This window comes from Lycium barbarum, chromosome 10, assembly GCF_019175385.1.
Source record: "Lycium barbarum isolate Lr01 chromosome 10, ASM1917538v2, whole genome shotgun sequence".
Taxonomy (NCBI): Eukaryota; Viridiplantae; Streptophyta; class Magnoliopsida; order Solanales; family Solanaceae; genus Lycium; species Lycium barbarum.
Window position 1 is genome coordinate 118,344,598 of NC_083346.1, and position 23,229 is coordinate 118,367,826.

The following is a 23,229-nucleotide window of genomic DNA, read 5'->3' on the forward strand; positions in this document are numbered from 1 at the left end:
CGTCAGCCTGAAGGTTTTTGTGATAAGGATAATAGTCACCTTGTTTGCAAGTTGAATATGTCCATTTATGGACTAAAACAGGCTTCCCGCCAATGGTATATTAAATTTCATAATGTTGTTTCTTCATTTGGTTTTACGGAGAACGTCATTGATCACTGTATATACTTTAAGATAAGTGAGAGCAAATATATTTTCCTAGTCCTATATGTGGATGATATTTTACTTGCTAGTAGTGATTTGGGATTGTTGCAAGAGACGAAACAGTTTCTTATTCAGAATTTTGAAATGAAGGATATGGGTGAAGCCTCCTATGTCATTGGCATAGAGATTCACAGAGATAGATCTCAAAGATTACTTGGACTATCTCAAAAGGCCTACATTGAAAGAGTTCTGGAAAGATTTGGAATGAAGAACTGTTCACCTATTGTAGCACCTATCATTAAAGGTAACAAATTCTCATTGAATCAATGTCCACAAAATGCATTGGAACAAGAGCAAATGAAAGACATTCCCTATGCTTCGCTTGTTGGGAGTCTTATGTATGCACAGTTCTGCACTAGACCTGATATTGCCTTTGCAGTAGGAATGCTTGGCAGATATCAAAGTAACCCTGGTCTTGATCATTGGAAAGATGGTAAAAGGATTTTGAGATATTTGCAAAGAACCAAGGATGTTAAGCTCACATACAAATATTCTAACTTATTGGATATTCAAACTCTGATTTGGGTGGATGCAAAGACTCTGGTAAATCTACTTCTGGATAAATTTTCCTTCGTGCTGGAGGCGCTGTATCTTGGAGGAGTGTTAAGCAAACCATTGTTACAACATCCATAATGGAAGATGAATTTATAGCATGTTATGAAGCTACATCACAGGCGTTATGGTTGAAGAATTTCATTTCGGGCCTTAGAGTTGTCGATTCTATTGCAAGGCCATTGAGGATCTTTTGTGATAATTCAGCTGCAATATTCTTTTCAAAGAATAATAAAAGTGGCAGCCGAAGCAAGCACATCGACATAAAGTATTTGATGGTTAGAGACTATGTCTAGAAGCAAGATGTGAGTTTTGAACATGTTAGTACTACTTTGATGATTGCTGATCCTATGACTAAAGGTTTACCAGCTAATGCTTTCAAGGATCATGTAACCCGTATGAGTCTTAGTAACTCAGTTTATTCTTGCTTTGTTCTCTAACACTTGGTCTAGACACTATCGTTTCTTTGTTATACATGACAGTACACATTTTGGTTTTCAGGTATTATGTTGTGATCATTGGATCAATAAAGTTGGACTCTAAATGACTTATATTAAGTTTATTCATAAAGTTGTTGGACACTTTGTTAGAATATATTATACATCGTAATACATGGAAGGAAGTGTTTGTTTAAAAGCATGACCGCCATGATTCGTGTAGTAATGTGTTCTAGTTGAAGTGATTGTTGCATAACAATTTAGTTGAGTGAATAAAGTTTATGGCCATGATTATCACTCAAACAGTTATCTGATTATAATATGCGGGCCAAGTGGGAGAATGGAAGAATATTGTCTTTTTAATGAGACATTTAATGTGGCCCACAATTATGGTAATGAATTATTTACCTTGTCTTCCTAAATAATATTATAGCAGACAATAATTTTGATTATGCATATCCGGAAGTTTCCTTGACGGGAGGAAACATTTATTAGGTGTCCCTAGGGTAACCATAATTTATGGAGAAGTCCCTAGGGTTAAAGTTATTGCCTAAGAGTCCCTAACCTACCTATAAATACGCCTATGACTCCATCAGTCCAGTATTCTGAAATTGTGATAGGCATAGGCTAGAAGGCTCTAGGGTTTTTTTCACTATTTCTTTCAAGGTTATAATTCGGTAGTAAAACATAGAAGGCGATTCTCACACTTGAACAACTATGGCTGAAGGTAAGTTCCTGTTTAATATTTCGCTGCGATGACTATGTGTGTATGTGTTAAGAATTACTACATATCAAATTACCCCTATATAATAAAAATAAATTATTTTTTTCCTCTTGATTAGAGCACGCACAAGTAGTAAACTTTTTGACATTGGGAATCCAATAATACCAAGTTACTATGTAAATCATCATTCAGATGTTACTTTAGCTTGTCATTTTTTGTGTAAAGGTAGAATTGAAAAAAAAAACTAGTCAATTTATATCTTGGTTTTCTAAAGTGACACTTATTATGAGACACAATTTTTTTGCTAAGGTGACACTTATTATGGAATAGAGGGAGTAATTACCAATGAATCATTAAGCCTTTTTGTAGCATGGGTGCCATCGAGTAATATTATATCAATTCTAAGAAATATGTACATAAAATATGTAGTTGTGGAAAGATCACGGCCCCTAAAATTTATACGTAAAAACGCCCTTGCCTATCCTACACATACTGTTAAGATTATCACTACGAAGTTACAGTTAAAGCGCAGGAAATTTTACCGTCTAGACGTTGACACTTTGCATCTTCACGAGAATTCAATTTCATCGAATAAGAGACAGCAGGGCAATCATTAGCTCACTGGTGCAGGTCGTTACTTATACGACAAAGAGTTTCACTAGTCCGTAACACAGTTAGGGGTCGTTTGGTGTGAAGGATAAGCAAAAATAGTCTCGGAATAAAATTTTAGCGCCTCCTTATCCCATATTTGGTTCGAATAAAAATTCTGGAGGATTAGTTATCCCAGGATTGTAGCCTTATTTTATCCCACCTTGAGGGTGGAATAACTAATCCCGAGATAAATTATTTCCTAACCAAACGAGCCTTTAAAGTTATCGTTTCTGTTTTTCGGGGCTTCCATTCAAAGCTTATAACACTTTCCTTCCAACCTTATAGCACCAGGTAGGTGTCACTCTATAATAATTTTATTGATACAGACTAATCTTACGACTTTGATATTGCAAAAGTAGAATTAATTAATCGGCCAATTAACATAATAAAAAAAAGTTCCTCTTAAACAAGTACAAAGTCTTTTCGTCTTTTTGCTTTCATTGTACGCTTGTCCATGTTCACAACTTAACCGAACTCTCTTTATTAACGAATCAATACATTCCTCAAAACCCTTCTTCAATCTCACGCTTTCATAATCACAACTGGCCATACCAACAATGTTTACATAGCAGCAAAACTTATATCTCTTTACTCTAACAAACACCTCATTTCTTCAAGAAAAGTGTTTGATTTCATCACTTTTAAAGACCCTTTTCTTTGGAATTCAATACATCAAAGCTTATTTTTCCAATGGGTATTACACAGAATCACTTGAGGGGTTGTAATGCACTGCCTAATCACAGTGGTTGTTTCTGCTATTGCTGAACTTGGGTTGATTGAAAATGGAAAAAAGATTCATGGGTCAGTCTTAAAATTGAATCTTTTTCATGATAATGCTGCTGTTGGATCTTCCTTGGTTTGTCTGTACTGGAAACTCGGGTTTGATGAAATGCCTCTGAGAGATGTGGTTTCTTGGACTGCGGTAATAAAAGGGTATATAGAGATTGGGGAGAGTGGACAAGGGTTGGAGTATCTTTGTTTGATGTGTAAGAATGGTGAGGGTGTGGTTAGGCTGAATTTCAAGCTTGTGGAAATTTGGGTGCATTGGTAGAAGGTAAGTGCTTACATGGCCTGGCAATGAAATATGGTTTTGGTTGTTATCAAGTAGGTCAGTCTTCTGTTTTGTCAATGCACTCAAAATGTGGTTCGGTTGATGAGAAGGATTTGTTTCTTGGACACCAGTAATTGCCGTTTATGCAAAATATGGACGTATATATGTTCTTGAAAATACAGGATACTGGGATATCCCCAGATGGGATAGTAATTAGTTGTGTGCTTTCTGGTTTAGGTAATGCAATCAAGGTTCCCGAAGCTAAGGCTTTCCATGGATTCATCTTGAGAAGAAAATCTGATGTTGATGACATGGTCACTAATGCATTACTGGCCATGTATTGTAAGCTTAGGCTCTTGAATTTGGCAGAAAGGATATTTAATGGAGGAAATGGATAAAGCACAGAGGATTGGAACACGATGGTGGTTGGCTATTTGAAGGCAGGATTAGAAGCCGAGTGCATTAATTTATTTAGGGAAATGAAATACTTGGGAATCGAATCTGATATCAGTAATTTCTTTTTGCTCCCGGTTGGAAGAGTTCCATTTAGGTCAATCTCTTCATTGTCATGTTAATAATAATCTTATGCGTGGAAATGTTCCTGCTGCCAATACTCTAAGTGGTCGTTTGGTTTAAGGTATAACATGGGTTATGCCGGTACTAATTTTTATACCACGTTTGGTATAAGGTATAGATTTATCCCGGGATTATTTTATACCTTGTACCAAACGTGGTATAAAAATTAGTGCTGGAATAACTCAACTTATACCTTCTTAACCCACTTATACTGGTATTATTTTATACCATCTTTCAGATGGTATAAAATAATACCAACAGATGGTATAAATTAGTCCCGGGATTGTAATCCCGGGACTATTTTGACCTCAAACCAAACGACCACTTATAGATATGTACGGAAGAAGCAAAAATCTAACTTTATCATGGAGAGTCTTTTGCGTGGAAATGTTTCTGCTGCCAATACTCTAATAGATATGTACGGAAAAAGCAAAAATCTAACTTTATCATGGAGAGTCTTTTGTATGACCGATAAGGATGTTGTTACGTGGAACACAATGATGACTTCCTATATTAGTTGTGGAAAAATTACAGAGGCCTTTGGCCTTTTTGATGAAATGAGGGCAGAAAATTAAGCCTAATGTTGCAACATTGGTGATTTTGCTCTGTGCTTCTTCTCAAGTATCTTGCTTGGAGAAAGGAGAGAAAGTTCATGAATACGTTAAGGAAGTTGGGTTCGGAAACAATACTTTGCTTCCTACTGCATTGACTGATATGTACGCGAAATGCGGACAGCTAACAAAGTCCAGAGAAATATTTGATTCAATTGAAAAGAAAGATCTTGTTTCTTGGAGCGTACTGATCTCAGGCTGTGCTATGTATGGAGAAGCAAATTATGCTATAGAAATGTTCAAAGAGATGGAACAGACTGAAATTAAGCCAAATGAACTGACTTTTCCTGCTGTTCTTTCAGCTTGTGCTCATGCAGGGTTGGTTGAAGAAGGAAAGTCCATATTTAGCAGAACGAAAGACTACTCCTTGACGCCCACACTGAAGCACTATTCTTGTATGGCTGATCTTCTGGAGTTCTAGCTTCTAGGTCGTTTGGGTAATTTGGATGATGCTGAAGCTTTGGTTTTGTCCATGGCAATTGCTCCAGATGCAGCTATCTGGGGTTCTTTACCAACTTCTTGTAAAATTCACAGTCAAGTTGAGAAGGGTATAAGAATTGCAAAACATGCCATTGAATCTGACCCGGAAAATGATGGGTACTATATAGCAGTCTCAGACCTATATAGTTCTGTAGGAAAGTTGGAAGAGGTAGAAATGGTGAGGAAAATAATGAAGGGGCGCAAAGTGAGGAAAGAAGTTGGTTGGATTATAGTATAATTTACGCAGCTACTTACTGAGTGTCTTTAGCAACTCAAGTCATGTTATTAGTATCAATGTGACGAGGACTTGGCGCTACTAAAGGTTTTACACTTGCAAAAGTATGGCCAATCTGAGGTTGACACGCTAATCTTCTATGAAAACAATTATATAACTACAGTAACATTTGTGATGAACTACAAAACCAAATCTCTCGACCTTAAAATCTTCAAAAGTTACAAAATATGGAGAAAATTCCTTTCCTTTCACTTCCAAACATTAAGTACCAAAAGGAACTAAATAACACATCTCCTATTTCGTCAAAAGAGCAGTGTGGCACACTTTTACCTACTTGATACTAGTATAATTTAAGGAAACTAATCCAATAAATATCACAATTTAAACTCAAACATAAATAATCATGTACATTCAGGACAAATTATCATTTATCCTCTGTCCAGAATTAAATACAATAATCCAAGCTTTTTTCATCATAAAATCTTTCTTAATTATTAATTGGCTTTTCGGAAGAAACTTGGAGTAAATGACTGCAAATAACTACTTAAAACAGAGTAGATGAAATAACAAGAACTTGAAGTCAAATATACGCTTCCAAATTTTCATACACTTCTAATTTTTCTGATCCCAAATTCCCAATGTGCATTACAGCATTAGACTCTTAAATGTTCATTTTACTAGTACTGTACAACTAAACATGAACAAAAACAAAACCAACAAATGAAAGAATTGGCTAAAAATCAAAGAATCAACAAAAACCACTGTAGAAACAACAGTACTGCATTTTCTTGCAGTTCGTCGATTTCAACATTTTGCGGTGCCGGTGGATCCTCGATTAATATTACTTCCCAGTGTTTTAAAAGGCAAGAGCGTAAGGCGATGCGTTTTTATTTGCCTCGGCGAGGCGTAAGCCCCGAGGCACGGGGCATAAGCCCCATTGATATTTATTTTTTTGTATTTCATAAAATAATATAATTACAATAAATATTTTTAAGTAGGTAAAATTACATAAAAAAAAAATTAGTGTTGCCTTTTTTTTATTTTTCATACTTGTTGTCTTTTACTTCATATAGTAACATTAGTATTTATATTAGTGAGGATCAATTCAAGTCAATAAGGTATTAGTCATGTGTTTTAAAGACATTACCTATGATGTTATTGTAAAAACTTTATTTAATAATATGAAGATTTTTGTAGTTTAGTTCAAAGCATGAGAATATTGCTCTTAATACATAGATAGTGTTTTTTTTCTTTCTTTTATTATACTATATGTTTTATACTTCTTTTTACAATCTTCAACATTATTTAAGAGAAATTTAAATCATAAAATTTATCGGTAAAATCTTTTGAGGCCTAAAGCAAAAGCTTTACTAGCCTCACCCTCTAGTCACCCCTGCTTACAATTTGTAATTATATATAATATAATTTTAAAAGTGAAATACATATCAACTCTAACATCTTAACTTTCAAACAATGAAAAAATTACAATTTCTTAAAACAATATTACTATCATACTGTTCATTTTATATCAATGAACTTTATCAGTAATTTAATTAAAACGTAACTCCTTCATGAATAAAAATAAAATTACTTTCAAATAGCGAAATAATAAAATATGATAAATTTGATACGTAAGACAAAAGACCAATGACAAGTGAAAATGTACAAATCGGCTATAGTATTTTTAAAAGAAATATTAAGTGATATTCACCCTCACAATATTCTCAAATAGTAAATATGCAATACTACGACTTGTTATTTGAGTTACATCCAATATTCTTATTTATATAGATGAAAAACTATAAAGTATCATTCATTTGTTAAAGAATTATAAGGGTCAGCGATTTTAATTAAGAAATTTAACATATAATTTGTGTAAGAACTATTAGGCGAGCCCTGAGCGTTAGACGTTAGGCGTTAGGCGGGTTTAGGGCGTACAGTCGGGTGCTTATGGCATAAGCCTCACAGGAACTAAGCCCCGAACGTGAGCCTCGGGGCGTTTTGCCAGCGCCTCGCCCTAGAGCGAGCCTCAGAGCGTCCTGAAACTGCCTTTTAAAACACTGTTACTTCCTTAATTTCTTCGGCGGCTCGATTTCGATTCTTTCATTTTCTTTTTTCTTTGCCAGTAGCATATCCTATAAGCCAACAAAAAAAAAAAGAAGGTTAAAATTTCGTACTAACCACTACAAAGGAAAAAGATAATAAAATAATACTTACCTTTTGAAATCGTGCCATTATCGTCAAACAATTATTATTCTTGAACATGAGACTGCGGATTCATTCCATTCTTGAGTCACAATTGCAAAACTAATAAGTAAATGGTTCAATAATTAAAAAAAAACTTCAAAAGTGGAAATGGCGGCAAACGATCTTACCTAATTTTCTGTTCTGCAATCTGAGTTAAATTAGTCTTAAATGTGGTTTATATACACTTGGACGACAGTTAATAAAATATATGCAAAATACATAAAATAGACCCTCAAATTTGGTCTTATTTTTTAAGTATACCCTCCAACTTTAGGTGTGCACAAGTAAGCACCTCAACTTGTCTCCATTTTTTTCAGTTGAACATTTTAACTTACAAAATGATCATCTAGACACTTTCAAAATTATGTATCACATCAATGTCACGTCAACATTTGTGTTTATATGTTCAACTTTTTACAAGTTGAGGTGTTTACTTGTGCACACTCAAAGTTGAAGGGCATACTTAAAAAATGAGGCCAAGTTTGAGGGTTTGTTTATGTATTATGCCTAAAAGATTTGATACAATATAGACTTTAAACCTTAATTAATTATAAGGATAATTTTGAGGGAAAAAAAATTCCCTCTAATTTCAATATAAATGACTTTTTTGGCAACCAAAACAAAAAAGAAATTTGTACTTGTTGTAACTTCTTTTAAGACCTAATTATTAAGAATAACCACCCTTTCATTTAATTATAATTAGTAACTACAATGATTTTGTAAATTACCATTTGTAGCTACACCCAAATACATATGTTTGAGTGGCTGAAGTGGTATTGGGCGAGGCTCTCCTCCTGCCCGCCCAAGTTCGAACCGCCGCAACAACATTTATTTTCTTACACATACATTCAATACACCTTTAAGGTAGTTATTTCTGTAAGTTTTCCCAAAAAAAAGGGTAACTTACAAAAAAGACTAAAAATTAGGGGCCATTAACATTCCGTAGCTACAATTTTGGTATTTCACGTATATAACTCATTCAAAGTGTGAAAAATATGTAAGAAAAATAATGTGGTCGGCAGGGTTCGAACTTGTGTCGGCAAAGCCCACATGATTTCTAGTCCTGCCCGATAACCACTCCAGCACGACCGCTTGATGTTGTATCATGTAGCTAAGGAATGAAAATGTAGCCACGAAATGTAATTGTTGCAAATAGTCCATAAATAGCTCTTAGAGTTAGCTATGACAGATAATTATTCCAAAAAAATGGTGTTTTTAACTTGCGGGGACGGTGACGCAATTCCCGAGGTAATCCGGTGAGTACCGGAGAAGAAAAGATAATTTTCTTAAGTTGAAGAAATGGAAAGAATTGATCAAAGTCAATGTAAAAGGTTAACAAAATCGGTTTTAGAGTTTGGACAGTTCGGTTAGATCCGGAACGAGAATTTTGGTTGGATGATTGGGATGAATTCCGAGGGGCTCCAATGTGTTTTGGACTTTTGGTTGAGAAACTAGTTAAAGTAATGAATTAGAGCTGACCAAGGTCAACATTAGGTCAAAACGACCTGGATTGGTGTCTTGAGTGCGCCGAACAGGATCGTAGCGTTTGTTATGACTGAAATGCATATTTCATTTGTGTCCGAAGGGTTCTGGATGAGTTGTGTTTAGTCGAAGTTTGAGAGACACCAGAAAAATTTGGTGTGGGAATTTCCGTTAAGACAGGGTATATTTTAAAACTTTAATGACGAGAGGGATATTTTTTACTCAAATTTATAACGAAGGATATATTTAATTCTTTTTCCAAAGTAGAAGGGTATTTTTGACTCTTTCCCTAAAAAAAGAAAAACGATACATGAAGTCCCTTCTCAAAAGTAAGGGTAAACCTTCTTAGGAAAGGAAACGAAAAAGAAAAAAGAAAACAAGAAAAAACCTTGAAATGTCTTTTCGTCTGCAATGAGCTCGATGCTACAGTACCCCATTCTAAGCACAAAAGAATGCAGCCCAAGCAGACAATCATTTCATTATAGCATGAAAGTTGAAAATGCTACAAAATTTTAATTTGAAAATCGTGTATAGTAACAAATAATTAGTACTCCCATTAACTCTACAAATTAACCTACAATAAGTAAGTACTTGCATAAACTCTACATATTAACCTACAATAAATAAGTACTTGAATAAACTCTACATATTAACATACCGCTGATGACTACAAAGAACTAATATAGTATCTGCAAAAACTTATTGGAAAATCACCACAGCTTTCCTAGAGATAGCTTCTCCACATAATTGTCTTTGGATCGAGTTCTGTCTTCTTTCATCAAACGTAAAAAACATGTTCTCCCAGTGGCCAAACCCAGAATAACATCTAAAGCGTTGGCTGAGAAACATTCGCTCAAGTACCATGGCACTTCTCATAATGTATAAAGCAAATTCAATCTCTTCACTTATCCCATGAAATCCACAAAAAGCCACTTCTTTTAGCTCAGTGTGACATGTAGGCGATATAAGAAGAGGCCCTCCTCTTCCTGCACTCCATCTTATCATTGTTAACTGAGATAACAACAGGAATCATGAGATCAAACATATTGTTAAATGAATACAACGACGACTGATGTAGTTAAACTAATCCATCTAGTAAGAAATAGGAATAAAAGACTAAGGGAAAGGAGAAATAGACAGAAAGTGGGATTTCAATATCAAAGTAATTCGTCCTGAATACGTTATAAGTAGTTCTTACAACTATGAAACCTCTATCTCCAACTAAAAGGATAAGAATTTATATCTGACTAATAGATTAGAATAAAAAGTATCAAGTGATAATTCTCATGATCCACACCACATCTAAATATGGTGAACCAAAAATTTCCCGATATCATATATCAAGATCGTCACTCGTTGTTACTATTCATTCATTACTTTTTGAAACAAAATGTGTGACTAATCCTTCACCAGTCACGTTTTCGACTAATCCTAATGTCTGAAAAAACCAAATAGGTCTACCATCTCCATAGGACAAAAGAATAGATGAAAAATGTTACTCGCATCTAAACTCAAACGTTGAAGAAGAGGACAAGTGCGCAAGCGAGGGGAAAATTTGAGTATGTCATAGTCGTTAGTGTCCACAAGTACCAAATGTAACTGCCTAAGGTTTTTGAAAATCTCTCTCTCTCTTGGAAAGAAATTTATAAGGTTTTTGAAAATCTCCATCTCTCTTGGAAAGAAATTTACCTGAAAAGAAGAACATAAAAAGAATAATTCAAGTTATTATGGTCTTCAGAAAGACATATACATGAAGAAATTTGAAATCAGGCACTTTCACATACCTCAGAAGGACCGATTATGACTCTTAAAGATTTAATCTGAGCAGGTAAATCTCTTGCAAAATCACCAAATATGTATGGCATTGACTCGGATTGTCGAAGATCAATCATTACATATTCCAATTCGGGAACAAAGGAGAAATAAAATCTGACTTTTCTATAAGAGGAACACTCAAACGTACGGAGATTTCGAGCCCGAAGATCAATATCTTCTACTCCATTACAAGTGAAAAAGATAAAAGATGTTATTGTACCAGAGACACATATCTTAAAAGGAAGTGTACAAAATTTAATTCTTAAGTGCTCAAGGTTCAAACAAGAGGATAAAATACCCTCGAGTTGTCCGCTTCTTAAGAAAACATACTCCAAGCTAAGGGTTCGGAGGAAGTTGACTTTGGAACTTGGTTGCACAACGCAACAGGACAAAAACAAGTGTTTCAATGAGGATGCTTGAGAGAGAAGCTCAAAAGAAAATCCACACATCGGCGAAGTTTTGTTTTGAGGACGAAAGTTAAGAGATAATCTTTCAACACCTACTCTTGAAATGGAACACATCAATTGGTCAAACACAGTAGAAAACTTTCTCCCATAGCAAAAGGCCATCTCAATATGAGCCACTCTACGACCTGAATAAAGTTGTAATAATTGATTTACTCCTTTCAAGAATTTTTGTTGATAGTGAGGGCAACAACTGTGATCATCAGAGTCAATCCCGGACATGTCAAGGCATTTGAGTTTTAACATAGGCATAGAAGCAAAGAGATGTTTCCACCTTCTAGATAAAATGCTCGTCCTAGCAGCATCATGTATCGGCAGATATGCCAGCATGGAAGGCAAAAGATCATCTGGGAGCTGACTGAAGTAATCCTCCTTTGCATCATAAACCTAATTGCATTACAAGCACCAACAGAGAAAACCTTTAAGAAGAAAAAATTGTATAACATTCTTTTGGTTCCCTACGTACAAACTCTAATAAAATGTCTATGCTCCCTCTTCCTAATCTATTTTCCTGCCAAGTTTTGATTTCATTTTTGCTTTTATTTTGTTTTTGATTTGGAATAAGCTTTTGAAATAAGAAGCCGATAATCTAATTCATTACAAAAACAGAGAAAAGGAAAAAAAGGAAAGCCCTCTATTCATTTATTTTATTCACTTACTAAAATAGCATAAGTAAATAAGTATAATAAATCAGATTCCAAGATTACTATGACTCTTTGTTGAATTATTTCAAACTTCTCTTAGGACTTGACAACCTAAGTATCATCTTGAGCAAGTGCTTGTCCCGTACAATCTCGATCGTGGAATCTTATCATATTATGATCAGAAGTTGAGTCGGGATTTGAAGTATAAGGTTTCTGAATCCTAATCTTTTTAAGTTACTGAGTTCTACACTAATAATACGTACACATATTCTACGGATTTTAAAGCCAAATTTGGACCAAAATATTAAGCCAAACCCATAACCAACACTCTAGCTCGGCCCCTATAATATAATTCAGGGGCATAAGACACCATCAAATTAAAAAATAAGATTTTGCACCTACCTGATCAATGGAATCTTTCTCTTTTAATTGTTCCATTAAAGCTTGTCTTTTCTTCAAAACCACATAATAATTTAACCCAATAGCAATTGCTCCCAATGTCAGCACCGGCAAAACCAGTAGTCCTGTTGATAACAGGGAAACATGCATGAATAAACACATGATAATGAATTAACATTACATAATTAATGGAAGAAAAATTTACCAGGAAAGTCTCCCTCAGCAGACACCATATTATTATTATTATCTGTACAATTGTATAACTAGCACAAGGCCTTAAAAGCAATAGCCAGTAAGGAATCCATCTACAAAAGATATACTACTAGTTTTTTGATATATATAGAAGATGTAATGTAATAATAGTCTCATGGTACTATGCATGCGTTCGGCAAACCAAGGCCGATTAAGAAAGGGTTTTTTTTCTACTTTTTGATCTCTTGATTATTGATATTGATTTTCACCCTCCAACTTTGCTTTAAAATCAAACTCTCCCCCTCAACTTTGAACAATAGACATTCTTCCCCTTTTATCCTATGCAATGTCTATTTCACTCTTGTTATTTTCAATCCTCCATTTATGTAATATATTTTATACTATATATAATTTTTATTTTTTTAACCTAAGTATTTATTGATTTTGATTTAAGTTCATTAACAATGTAAGCAGAATAATACTTTTATGAATTGTCACAAATATAATGCTATTTTTTATGAAGCATTAAGTATGTCTATATGTATGTACATGCATGTGTGTATTTAAGTTTCACTTCTCTCTTATATCTCTATTGTCTATATATTAAAACAAGTATCAGTTGTCATTAATAGAATATTTCTTAAATTATAATTTAAAATTCATTTACAATGTAAATAAATATTTTTAAAAATTTGTTTCTATTTTTATTACTTTTTTCTTGTATTACCTTCATTGGAATATATTTATAAAGTTATTATTACCTATTATTTTTACTTGTACAAATAGATGTTAGAGTTACTATTCAAAAATTAATTTTTTAATCAACTAATTTATTTCATTATAAAACATCATTAACTTATATACTCAATTAGTATTTCTCACTTATTTCTTCGCCAAGAAGATAATAGTTATTTTTTATAGAAAATTTGTTAGATAGATTAAAAAAATAAAAAATATTATGATTTAAAGAAGTAAAAAAGAAGACAAAAGTTGATAATATAAGGGTAAAATAGGATTGAAAAGATTCAATTAGGAAAAAGGGGGAAGAATGTCTATTGTTCAAAGTTGAGGGGGGAGTTTGATTTTTAAAGCAAAGTTGGAGGGTGAAAATTTACCCTAAAGTTGATATATTTGAGGGAAAAGGTGTAAGTATACCCCCTCTTAGTGGCGGAGCCAGGAATTTGGTGAAGAGTGTGCAAATTTTCTTCTCACTTGTGTTAAGGGTGTGTAAAATTAAATAAATACTCATAATAACTAAGAGCCTGTTTGGATGGGCTTAAAAAAACAGTTTATAAGCCCAAAAAAAAAAATTGGGATAGCCCAACTTATTTTTTTTGGCTTATAAGTGGTTTTCAGCTTATAAGCTGCTTTAGATAAGCTAAGCCAAATGGGCCCAATTAATTTTTTGGGCTTATTTTAAGTACAAAATGGCTTTAAGCTGGCCAGCCACACACTAAAAAAAGTTGAAAACAACTTATAAGCCAATCCAAACGGGCTCTAACATTTAACCTATGTACACCGCGTAATTTTTCGACGAAGGGTGCGCACCTGACCATCCTTCGCCGAAGGTGGCTCCGCCGATGCCCCCTCTACTTTGCGATTTAAAATAGATATATTTTTCGTTAAAAAGTGGTGCATATATATACCTTTGTCGTTACATAAACGACGCATATAGACAGAATATTTTTAATTAAAATAAAAGTTATTGTAGTGATATAGTTGCACCTACTCACATATGAATTTGTATTGCCTTGTTTAATTCAAAGATTAACAGAGAGTGCAAACTCTTCGAGAAAAAAGTTCAAATTTAAATTAATTTGATTGCGCTTTAAAATTACCGTCAAAATAAAACTCGGTGAGGGATTAAGGGGAAAATGAGATTTTATCCTAACGATAGGACAATATTAGAACAAGTGTCTAATGAATTGCCAAGTTGCGGAATTTTGGATCATACAAAGGCACGTCAGCTGTTTTATTTCTAACAACCGAAGTTCTCTAATTCATTGATAAAAAAGCAACATTAATCAAATATTAACGCAATAGGCTATGGTATTTTCATCGTAGTTGTAGTATAACCCTTCGAGTTAAGATTTTGACTTTAAGAGGTAATTTCTCTATACTACACTTGAATACAACTATGAGGGGTCTATTTGGTTGAGAAACAAGTTATCCCAAGATTATTTATCTTGGAATTAGTTATCTCATCCTCCCACGGGAATAAAATAACACGACAATTCTGAGATGATTAATCCCGGGATTAGTTATACCACGAGTTTATCCCCAACATGAGATAGACTCATCTAATTTAATCCCAAAATTATTTATCACTTATCCCTCCAAACGAGCCCTGAGTATTTAGGTCTGTGAAGTAGAAAATACAATTCGTTTGAAGAATTATGTCTGAAGTAAATTCTATTTGACATGGTTTATGGATTTGTTCTAGTATTAATATGGAGGAATCTTGACTTAAACCAGCAATACATCACTTTCAAGAGATGTACAAGAAATTGCAGCAAACACTAGTCCTTTTTTTTTTCCTCCTGTTGAATAGACATTTGCAACGTCAAGAATACAAAATTCACTAATCTATGTTTTACAGAATTTAACAAATTTGTGGAAATGCAGTTTAGCTGGTGCTAATAGTGCATGCTAGCCATTTTTCGGTTACATAGTTGAAAAATGAAAATAATCATTGTCCTGTAGTTCAACTTCTACCTGTGGAATTCCATGATAATATTCTAGAGTTTCACAAATTGAAATTACAACGGTTATTTTTCAATTACACGAGTTGAAAAGTAGCTATTTGTGTAAATTTTAACCCGAAGGTTTCTTTCTTCAACTCCAATCTCCCTGTGCCTACAGGGGGGTCAAAAACTCCGGAAAGTTTGGGTCCGTATGGGTCCGCTTCTCTACCTCCTCTCAACTTAAATACGAACATTCAAAACGAGCACCCACATATCACACGTTTCCTTACCGTTGAACCAAAGCTCTGGTGGCCGCTCAGAGGCATTTGCCTTCTAAGAAAACATCTAACTATCTAACACAGTCTTAGCTATCTAACACAGTTTCCTTTCCTAAAAAGCATACACTACAAGAAGTACCACAGCTGTAATATTTATTGTAGTCTGAGGAAAATGTCACCCAGAAAAATGTCTCTCCAAAAAGATAATTATATGTTGCCCAGGCAGGTGTTTCCATATACAACCACAAAGTACCATATTATTTTCCCATTTGTTTGATCATTTAGAATTGAACAGGAGTTATCAACTCATACAATAATCAAAAGTTAATAACTAACAAACCTATGATGTAATATTACTTTCAAGTCAAGTACTGTAGACTCAACTGCCTCAACCAACCCACTATGTCATTAAGATCCATAATAAGCCATTTACTAGCCCCAAAATTGGCATGGATCAAGAAGCTTGACAAGTGTACTGACCACCAAAATGCTCCCCCCTACAAAACAGATTCAAGCAAATGTTTCGATTATAAAATGCTCATATCATCGAAATCTAGGATAAAGCTACAAGAACGAAAAAATATGTCAAGCAACAAAGAAGACTAAATACTAATACCCTGCACCTATCCAGGATCTATCAGGTCGTCAACTTCACCTATGCTTTTTCTTTTATAACCGCGGGGTCCAGCCAATTCGTGTGCACCTTGACTAATTCCACGGGGTACCTGCTATCTCTCACCAACGCGGGTACTGGGTAACTCTGACCACCGAGGCTTGGACTGATGGGGAAAAAATCACCTAACGTTCATACATCTACTGGGATTTGAACTTAAGAACTCATGATTCTCAAATCACTTCATTGACCACTAAGCCACAAACTTGTGTGCTAATTTCACCTATGTATTTAAGAACTCAAAAAGAACGTATGGTTCCGGGCAGGTCTTAAGTTAAGTTTTTCAGGGATAAGTTATTCCTTCTGATGTTTCCCTTTCTTTTTTCCTTAATCAGTTTGGAACTTTAGAGACGGACCGGAAAAGTTACGACCGGAGCACACCACCGAAGCTCAGAAACCAGAAACCACACACATTAAAAACAAGAAAGGAAAAAAAAAAACAGAGAGGACGCGCCCAGAATAGAGACCTTTGCTTCCACCGAAAGCAAGATGGAAACTGAAGTACTAGAATCTTATCTTGTCCTCTGAGGGAAGCAGAGCACCTAAAGTACCTTGTTAGAGAATAGGAGACATGCACTCTTGGAGTAGGTAATTGTGAGTTGTGAATAGGTTTTACGCCAATAAAGAGGTAAAGAAAGAAATTCATGGTTCCAGTGCTGGAAGAATGAGACAAAGAAGAAGAAGAAGAAGAAGAAGAAGAAGAAGAAGAAGAAGCCGAAGAAGAAGAAAGAGAGAACTTAAGGTTCGCATCCGCACAACAGCTAGCATATAGAAGTCTCATTAGATAAGAGCCTAAGACGGTCCAGCATTTTATCCCAAAAAGTAGAAACCACAAAGATAAATTGCAAGTGTGAGCAACAAGAGTGTGCTGGCAAGTAATTACAAGAGGGGCTACATTACGAAATGTGCAATTAGCTATCTATGTTCTTCTCCATTTTAAAGAAGGAACAAACTCATGTTGCATAAAAGAATTCCCTATATTACACCTAACATAATATTGTGATGTCCTAAAAAGTTATAGTTTAGCCAACAATGGTGGGGCATCTCTGAGAGACTAATATAGTTTCCGCGGGTACAAACGCTTTTATTTCAGAGATGTAATACAAGTTGAATAAATTCAATAATTTTAAAAACCTACAAGATTCAAATACACTGAGATCATAGCACATCTAATTAACAACAGGACGTAGCAGCTTTACAATAGCAGTCAATAACAAGTACAGGACGCAGCAGCTTTACAGTAGAAGTCAATAACAAGTATCTAATTCTCATTATTATTGTACTGTTACCATCTCAAAAAAAAAATTCTCATTATTATTGTAAATGTCAATGGAAAGCAAGATTTTATTCTCTTCTCCTGCGCAGGGTTCTGTAGACCGCACATAATTGTTTTTGAAGGAAGACATTTATTCTGAAAACTGCCATTTCTATGAAACATAACAAAACCATGGCCACACTTGTAGAATTCCTAGGATCTCTGTAAGTAGCTCCCTCTTGCTCTTTTTTTTTTTCTTCTTGTTGGAGGTTGCCAGCATACCCTTAATGCTGAGGAATACAACAGTACCAGTTTCTCCAAAAAAAAAAAAAAACATGGCCACACTGTAAGTCAATACTTGTTCACAATACATAAAGAACCCAAATATTTTTTTTTCCCTCAAGCTTTTTCAAGGATAATGGGCCCGCTCCTCTACCCTTCTCCACTTAAATACCAGACTTCTCATTATTATTGTAAATGTCAATGCGAAGCAAGAATTTATTCTCTTTTCCTGCGCAGGTTTCTATAGACGGCACATAATTGTTTTTGAAGGAAGACATTTATTCAGAAAACCACCATTTCCATGAAACATAACAATACCATGGCCACACCGTAAGTCAATACATTTCCATGAAACATAACAGAACCATGGCCACACTGCAAGTCAATACTTGTTTACAATACATAAAGAATCCAAATAATAAAGATAATAACATTAACTAACCTGAAAATTAAATCATCTCTCAAACTCATTTATATTCAAAGGTAGGTGGGCTAGGAGCATCAAAGCTCTCTAAAACCTGTGTCTTGCTACCACTGCTTGTCGCTGGCTCCTCCTTCTTTCCACCGCTAAAAAGTCCTCCAAACCAGGAAGAAGAGGATTGTGCTGAAGATTCTGCCATCATGCCATCCATACTTACTGGAGCTTGACCGGGAAGCTGCCCCATTGGTTGACCGGGAAGCTGCCCGGGTGGATACCCGGGCACTCCAGGGACATTTGGTAGTGGCTCTTCCATGGGCGGGAAATTCTGGGGAGCACTCATGACTTTGTTTAACATAATCCCAGCACCCTCTATCAATGCAAGTAGAACTCCACCAAACATTGCTGACCTAGAAGCAGCACCTAATCCCTGTCGCATTTGTAGAAATCCACCAGTTGCTGCACCAGCAATAATCGAGTTCCAAGGATCTTCTTTCTGCCTTAGATAAACCATTGTACAATCAAATGTGGAGAATAGTCCACCCCACACAGCAAAACTACCACCAATACGAGGAGCATTCATGCGCACTGCCTGTGTACCACCAATCAAGCGCTCACCTTTTGGTGAGTTATATGTGCCTTTTATGAAGTGGAAAGCTGCACCTCCAACAGCACCCATACCAAATGCTCCGCCAACATCATCAAGTATACGGTCAGGGCAAGGTTCACGAGAGGTTTCTGGTGTTCCCATTGTTATCGGGGACGAGCACTGACTAAAAGGAAATAGATTAAAGGCGATGACACCAACCAAGCAGACTTGCTTTTAATTTCCACGGAAGTGAATGGTTTGTTATAACAACATTAGAACACAAAGAATTCACCTGCATCAAAACATTCTCATCAAGCTGCGCCATCAAGGGATTCTAAAGTGAAGATCACAATGAACCTTGAAAACAAAAACACTACTAACATAAACACAAACTTTGAATTCGACACTTATAACAAGAACAATTTTTTCCAATAGCTCTCAGAATCAGAACTCAGCTCAAGTAACAATGTAAACTCAGTTTATGTATGAAAAGGTTAACAACTTCTTCTCAGCTACTCACTAACTTGCCCATTTCTTTATAAGCAAAGCATTATAAATCTATAGGTTTCCTGCAAACAAATACCGACATGACGGGTAAAACCCGGCTGACAACTTAACCAACCTTACATCACTCCTAACAATAGACCATATATATTAACAATAGAAAACATTTCAGCAGATTAAAGACTCCGGGCTATAAGCTTTTATAAAACATATAGGTTTCTTGAAAGTTGAAACAAATGTCACTTTTAGGATAATACCTGGACCAGACATATCAACAACAACAACCAAAAAAAAAAAAAAAAAAAGAAACCAACCCAAATTAGCAAAAACGAACAACTTGCGCTACAAAAGCTGAGATGTTTGATTAATCAATCAATTACCCCTCAATCCCAAATTAATTGGGTCGACTACACAAATACTCTGCATAATTGTTAAACAATTTTGGGTCGGGTCTTTAACTTACCGGCAACTGCAATATTCATCATTATCCGGGTCTAAAACCGGGTATACTTTGCGAAACTCACATAAAAAACTGAAAAAAGTTGAGATCTTGAAGATTAAAATTCGTTTGTTTTTTTTTTTTCAATAAAACATGTGGGAGTTAACTAGTGTGATTAAAGCTTCATAGAAGGCGATGATGAGTTGAAAAAAAGAGCGAAGGTATTATACCTGGTAAGAACCTGGCACCGACCAGGTGTGAGAGACGCAAGAAAGGTGTAGAAGAATTGGAAAACCTAAAATAACTAAAGAAGCTTTACCCGATATATTTCATGGGTAATACCCGATAACCATACGGGTTAGTTATTTATTAATCCCTCACACTCATATTACTTGCCACATTTTCTTTTACATGCCCTTAGAAATCACGTATTTTACTACTTCATCTTTATTATTTTAAAATAAATATATTTTAATTAATATTGATTATTTTTAAGTAGGGGGCTTATTGGTCGATTCGGTTTTGTGAATTAACGGCTCGATTTATTGATTTTCAGTTTGTAAATATGCTAAATTAAAACTAAACCGACAACATATTCGTTATCGGTTTTGGTCCTTAACGATTCAATTTTCGTTGTAACCAATAAGGAAATGCTCGCTATATATACACTTCCTTCTTGCATAAAATCTATACAAATTATAAGACAAAAACTATAAATGCATTATCTTTAAAAACAAAGCAAGAAAAGTCCATAGTTCATGACCAAGGCCAATCCCAATTCTTCATTTTGGAACTGAGAGAGAGATATAGACTCAGAGAGGCATCGCAAGGCCTAATTTCATATGAGAATGAGAGTTTGATAGGATTAGTGTGTCTGTGGTAAGCCCTTGCTTCATATGAGAATTGAGACTTTTGAGAGAATAAGGTGCTTGCCGTAAGTAATATAGAAATATGTTTGTATTTAAAATTTAAAGCCATTAATATATAATTAGAGATAAAAAAGGTAATTTTAATAAACTTATTGGATTATTAGTTTAACCATTAACTAAATCCTTAAAATTGGAAACCGAACCGATAACCCGATAAAAAATTCTACAAAACCGTTAACCAATAACTCATATCATAAACCAATAGCGTTTTTATTGGTTCAGTTTATTGAGAAATCGGTTTTTGCAAACCCCTATTTTCAAGAACATTTAATACTAAGGGTAAGATGGGAAAGACTTAATTAATTTTATTTTGATTTTGTAAATGAAAAAGTAATTTGGGACATATATTTTTAGTAACGTGCCTAAGTAATATGCGACAGAGCGAGTATTCTTTAGATAGGTGTTTGGTCATAAAAAATCAAATAATTTTCACTTTATTTGGTATTTTGGAGTTGAAGATGGAGTTGTGTTCGGCTATAGTTTTTTCAAAGAATATTTGGTTGTTTGAATGTGTTAAATGTGACAACAAGTGTTTTGGTGGTTTTCAAATCTCAAATATAATTTTTGTCACGCCCCGAACCATGGCCTGGACATAACACGACACTCGGTGCCTGACTGCATGTGACCGAGCGAACCACATGGCTTGCTGAACTATCATGAGACATAATATAAGCGGAATATAACTGAATGCATGATGAGCCTTTAAAAACGTAGTAAGTCATAATACTTAAATAAATACTTGTTTAACATGAGTGAGCCAAAATGGCTATACGACTCCAAATGTCTGACATGACATAACCGACTTGTCTAGTCTATGAAACCTCTATCATGAGTCTGACTGGAAAACATACTTACTGGGATAAGGCCCCCAGCATATCTTTAGATGCAAAACTAGATAGAGAAATACAATGTTTAAACCCCGAATGAGATGGGGCTCACCAATAAGCTGGTACGAGCAAATCCTAGTGATCAGAAGTGTCGTCATGTAAATCCGTACCTGCATCGTGAAATACAGGCCCCCGAGAAATAAAAGGGGACGCCAGCACATTGAATGTACTGGTATGTAAAGCAACCGAAAGAAACAACACGGGACATGGAATAACATGATAAAAATTGAAACTGAAAACTTGGACATGAACATGAGCATGAGTACATATATATATATATATATATATATATATATATATATATATATATATATATATATATATATAACATGAGTAAAACATAATAAGTAGGGAGAGCATTTCATAAACCGACACATGATAAAACCACGTGGATACGTGGAGTCTGGTACCTCGCCGGACCAGTTGAGCCCCTATACCTTGCCAGGGTATAAGGTGATAACGTACCTGATGGATCCATTCAGTGAAAAATTAAGGTATCGTCCTAACTGGGCGGAGCGATCCTTGTCCTATGGTGGCTACATAGTTTCAGGCTATCTGAGCCTTCTCGGTAATTCGTGCAACTCCCAAAACATGAACATAATATAGTTGGCTAAGAAGCCCATGACTTTCGTGAATTAACTTGTACTTGTCTTGAAATCATGATTTCACGAAATAACTTGTAAACATAGTTTCATGAAATAGCTTGTAAACATGTTCTTGATTTATGAGTAATACAATAGTTCATAATCATATATTTGTAATTGACTTGAAAACATGCTTGTAACTTGTAAAATAAAATCATACAGTTTCATATGAACATAATGAGAACACATGAGAAAGAATTCATGATTCATGGATTAAGCTAGGATTCCTAATATCCGTAATGGAAGGTTAGGAATACAATAACGAACATAGATAAAAATTCATGTACATACATACGTAATTACGGGCTACCAATATGTTGGGTTTAATGCCCTAGGATTTGAACTTCATAGATTTTACGAAACGGATCATGGGGAAGAACGTAGAGATTCCCACATGTGGATGGAAGTTCTACATACCTTAACTTCCCGCTTTTGAGCGTATCACAATTTCCTTCAATTCCTTCAACTTCAATCTATAGCAATACATGTCATAGGGATTCTATATTAGCAACAATATCCATGTTTTGTTCATCTAAGCATTTTATCAAACACTTGGTGGGCATGAAGCTCCACAACCCTCATTAATGGTGTTTTCTTCACCAAATCCCCACTCTATTACTTCTAGCTGATTCTACAATCTCAATTAGGTGTAATTAACATCATTCTTCATCATCCACATGAATACAACAATCCCAAGTCAATAATCCAAAATTCTAGCATAGTTCATATAATCCTCTTTATCAAACCCAATTATTATTCGCCCAAGAATTCATCAATTCACAACTATAAATGATTAGGGATAAAAACATTACCTTTTTGAAGTTCAATCCTCTTGAATTCGGGTTCTAGGGTTTCCACATCCAACAATAATATTCCAATCATAACC

The 23,229-nt window shown here is 34.9% G+C and overlaps 2 protein-coding genes and 1 pseudogene across 3 annotated transcripts; 1 reads left to right on the forward strand and 2 right to left on the reverse strand.

The window, feature by feature from the left end:
• Positions 1-833: 833 nt before the first annotated feature.
• On the forward strand, positions 834-5,640 carry LOC132613384 (pentatricopeptide repeat-containing protein At4g39952, mitochondrial-like; annotated as a pseudogene).
• Positions 5,641-9,946: 4,306 nt separating this feature from the next.
• On the reverse strand, positions 9,947-12,810 carry LOC132613385 (putative F-box/LRR-repeat protein At4g15060). Its single transcript, XM_060327393.1, has 4 exons — positions 12,573-12,810; positions 11,032-11,913; positions 10,838-10,936; positions 9,947-10,258 (listed from the first exon to the last, which is right to left on the reverse strand). Exons 1-4 carry the CDS (start codon positions 12,729-12,731, stop codon positions 9,947-9,949), a joined length of 1,452 nt encoding a protein of 483 aa, XP_060183376.1. The 5' UTR covers positions 12,732-12,810.
• Positions 12,811-15,898: 3,088 nt separating this feature from the next.
• On the reverse strand, positions 15,899-20,269 carry LOC132613901 (mitochondrial import inner membrane translocase subunit TIM17-2-like). 2 transcript variants are annotated; one of them, XM_060328190.1, is made up of 3 exons: positions 20,114-20,269; positions 18,376-19,232; positions 15,899-16,220 (listed from the first exon to the last, which is right to left on the reverse strand). In XM_060328190.1, exon 2 carries the CDS (start codon positions 19,100-19,102, stop codon positions 18,401-18,403), a length of 702 nt encoding a protein of 233 aa, XP_060184173.1. In that variant the 5' UTR covers positions 19,103-19,232; positions 20,114-20,269; the 3' UTR covers positions 15,899-16,220; positions 18,376-18,400. The 2 variants fall into 2 exon arrangements, with proteins under 2 accessions (XP_060184173.1, XP_060184174.1); XM_060328191.1 differs by lacking the exon at positions 20,114-20,269 and adding an exon at positions 19,908-20,066.
• Positions 20,270-23,229: the final 2,960 nt, after the last annotated feature.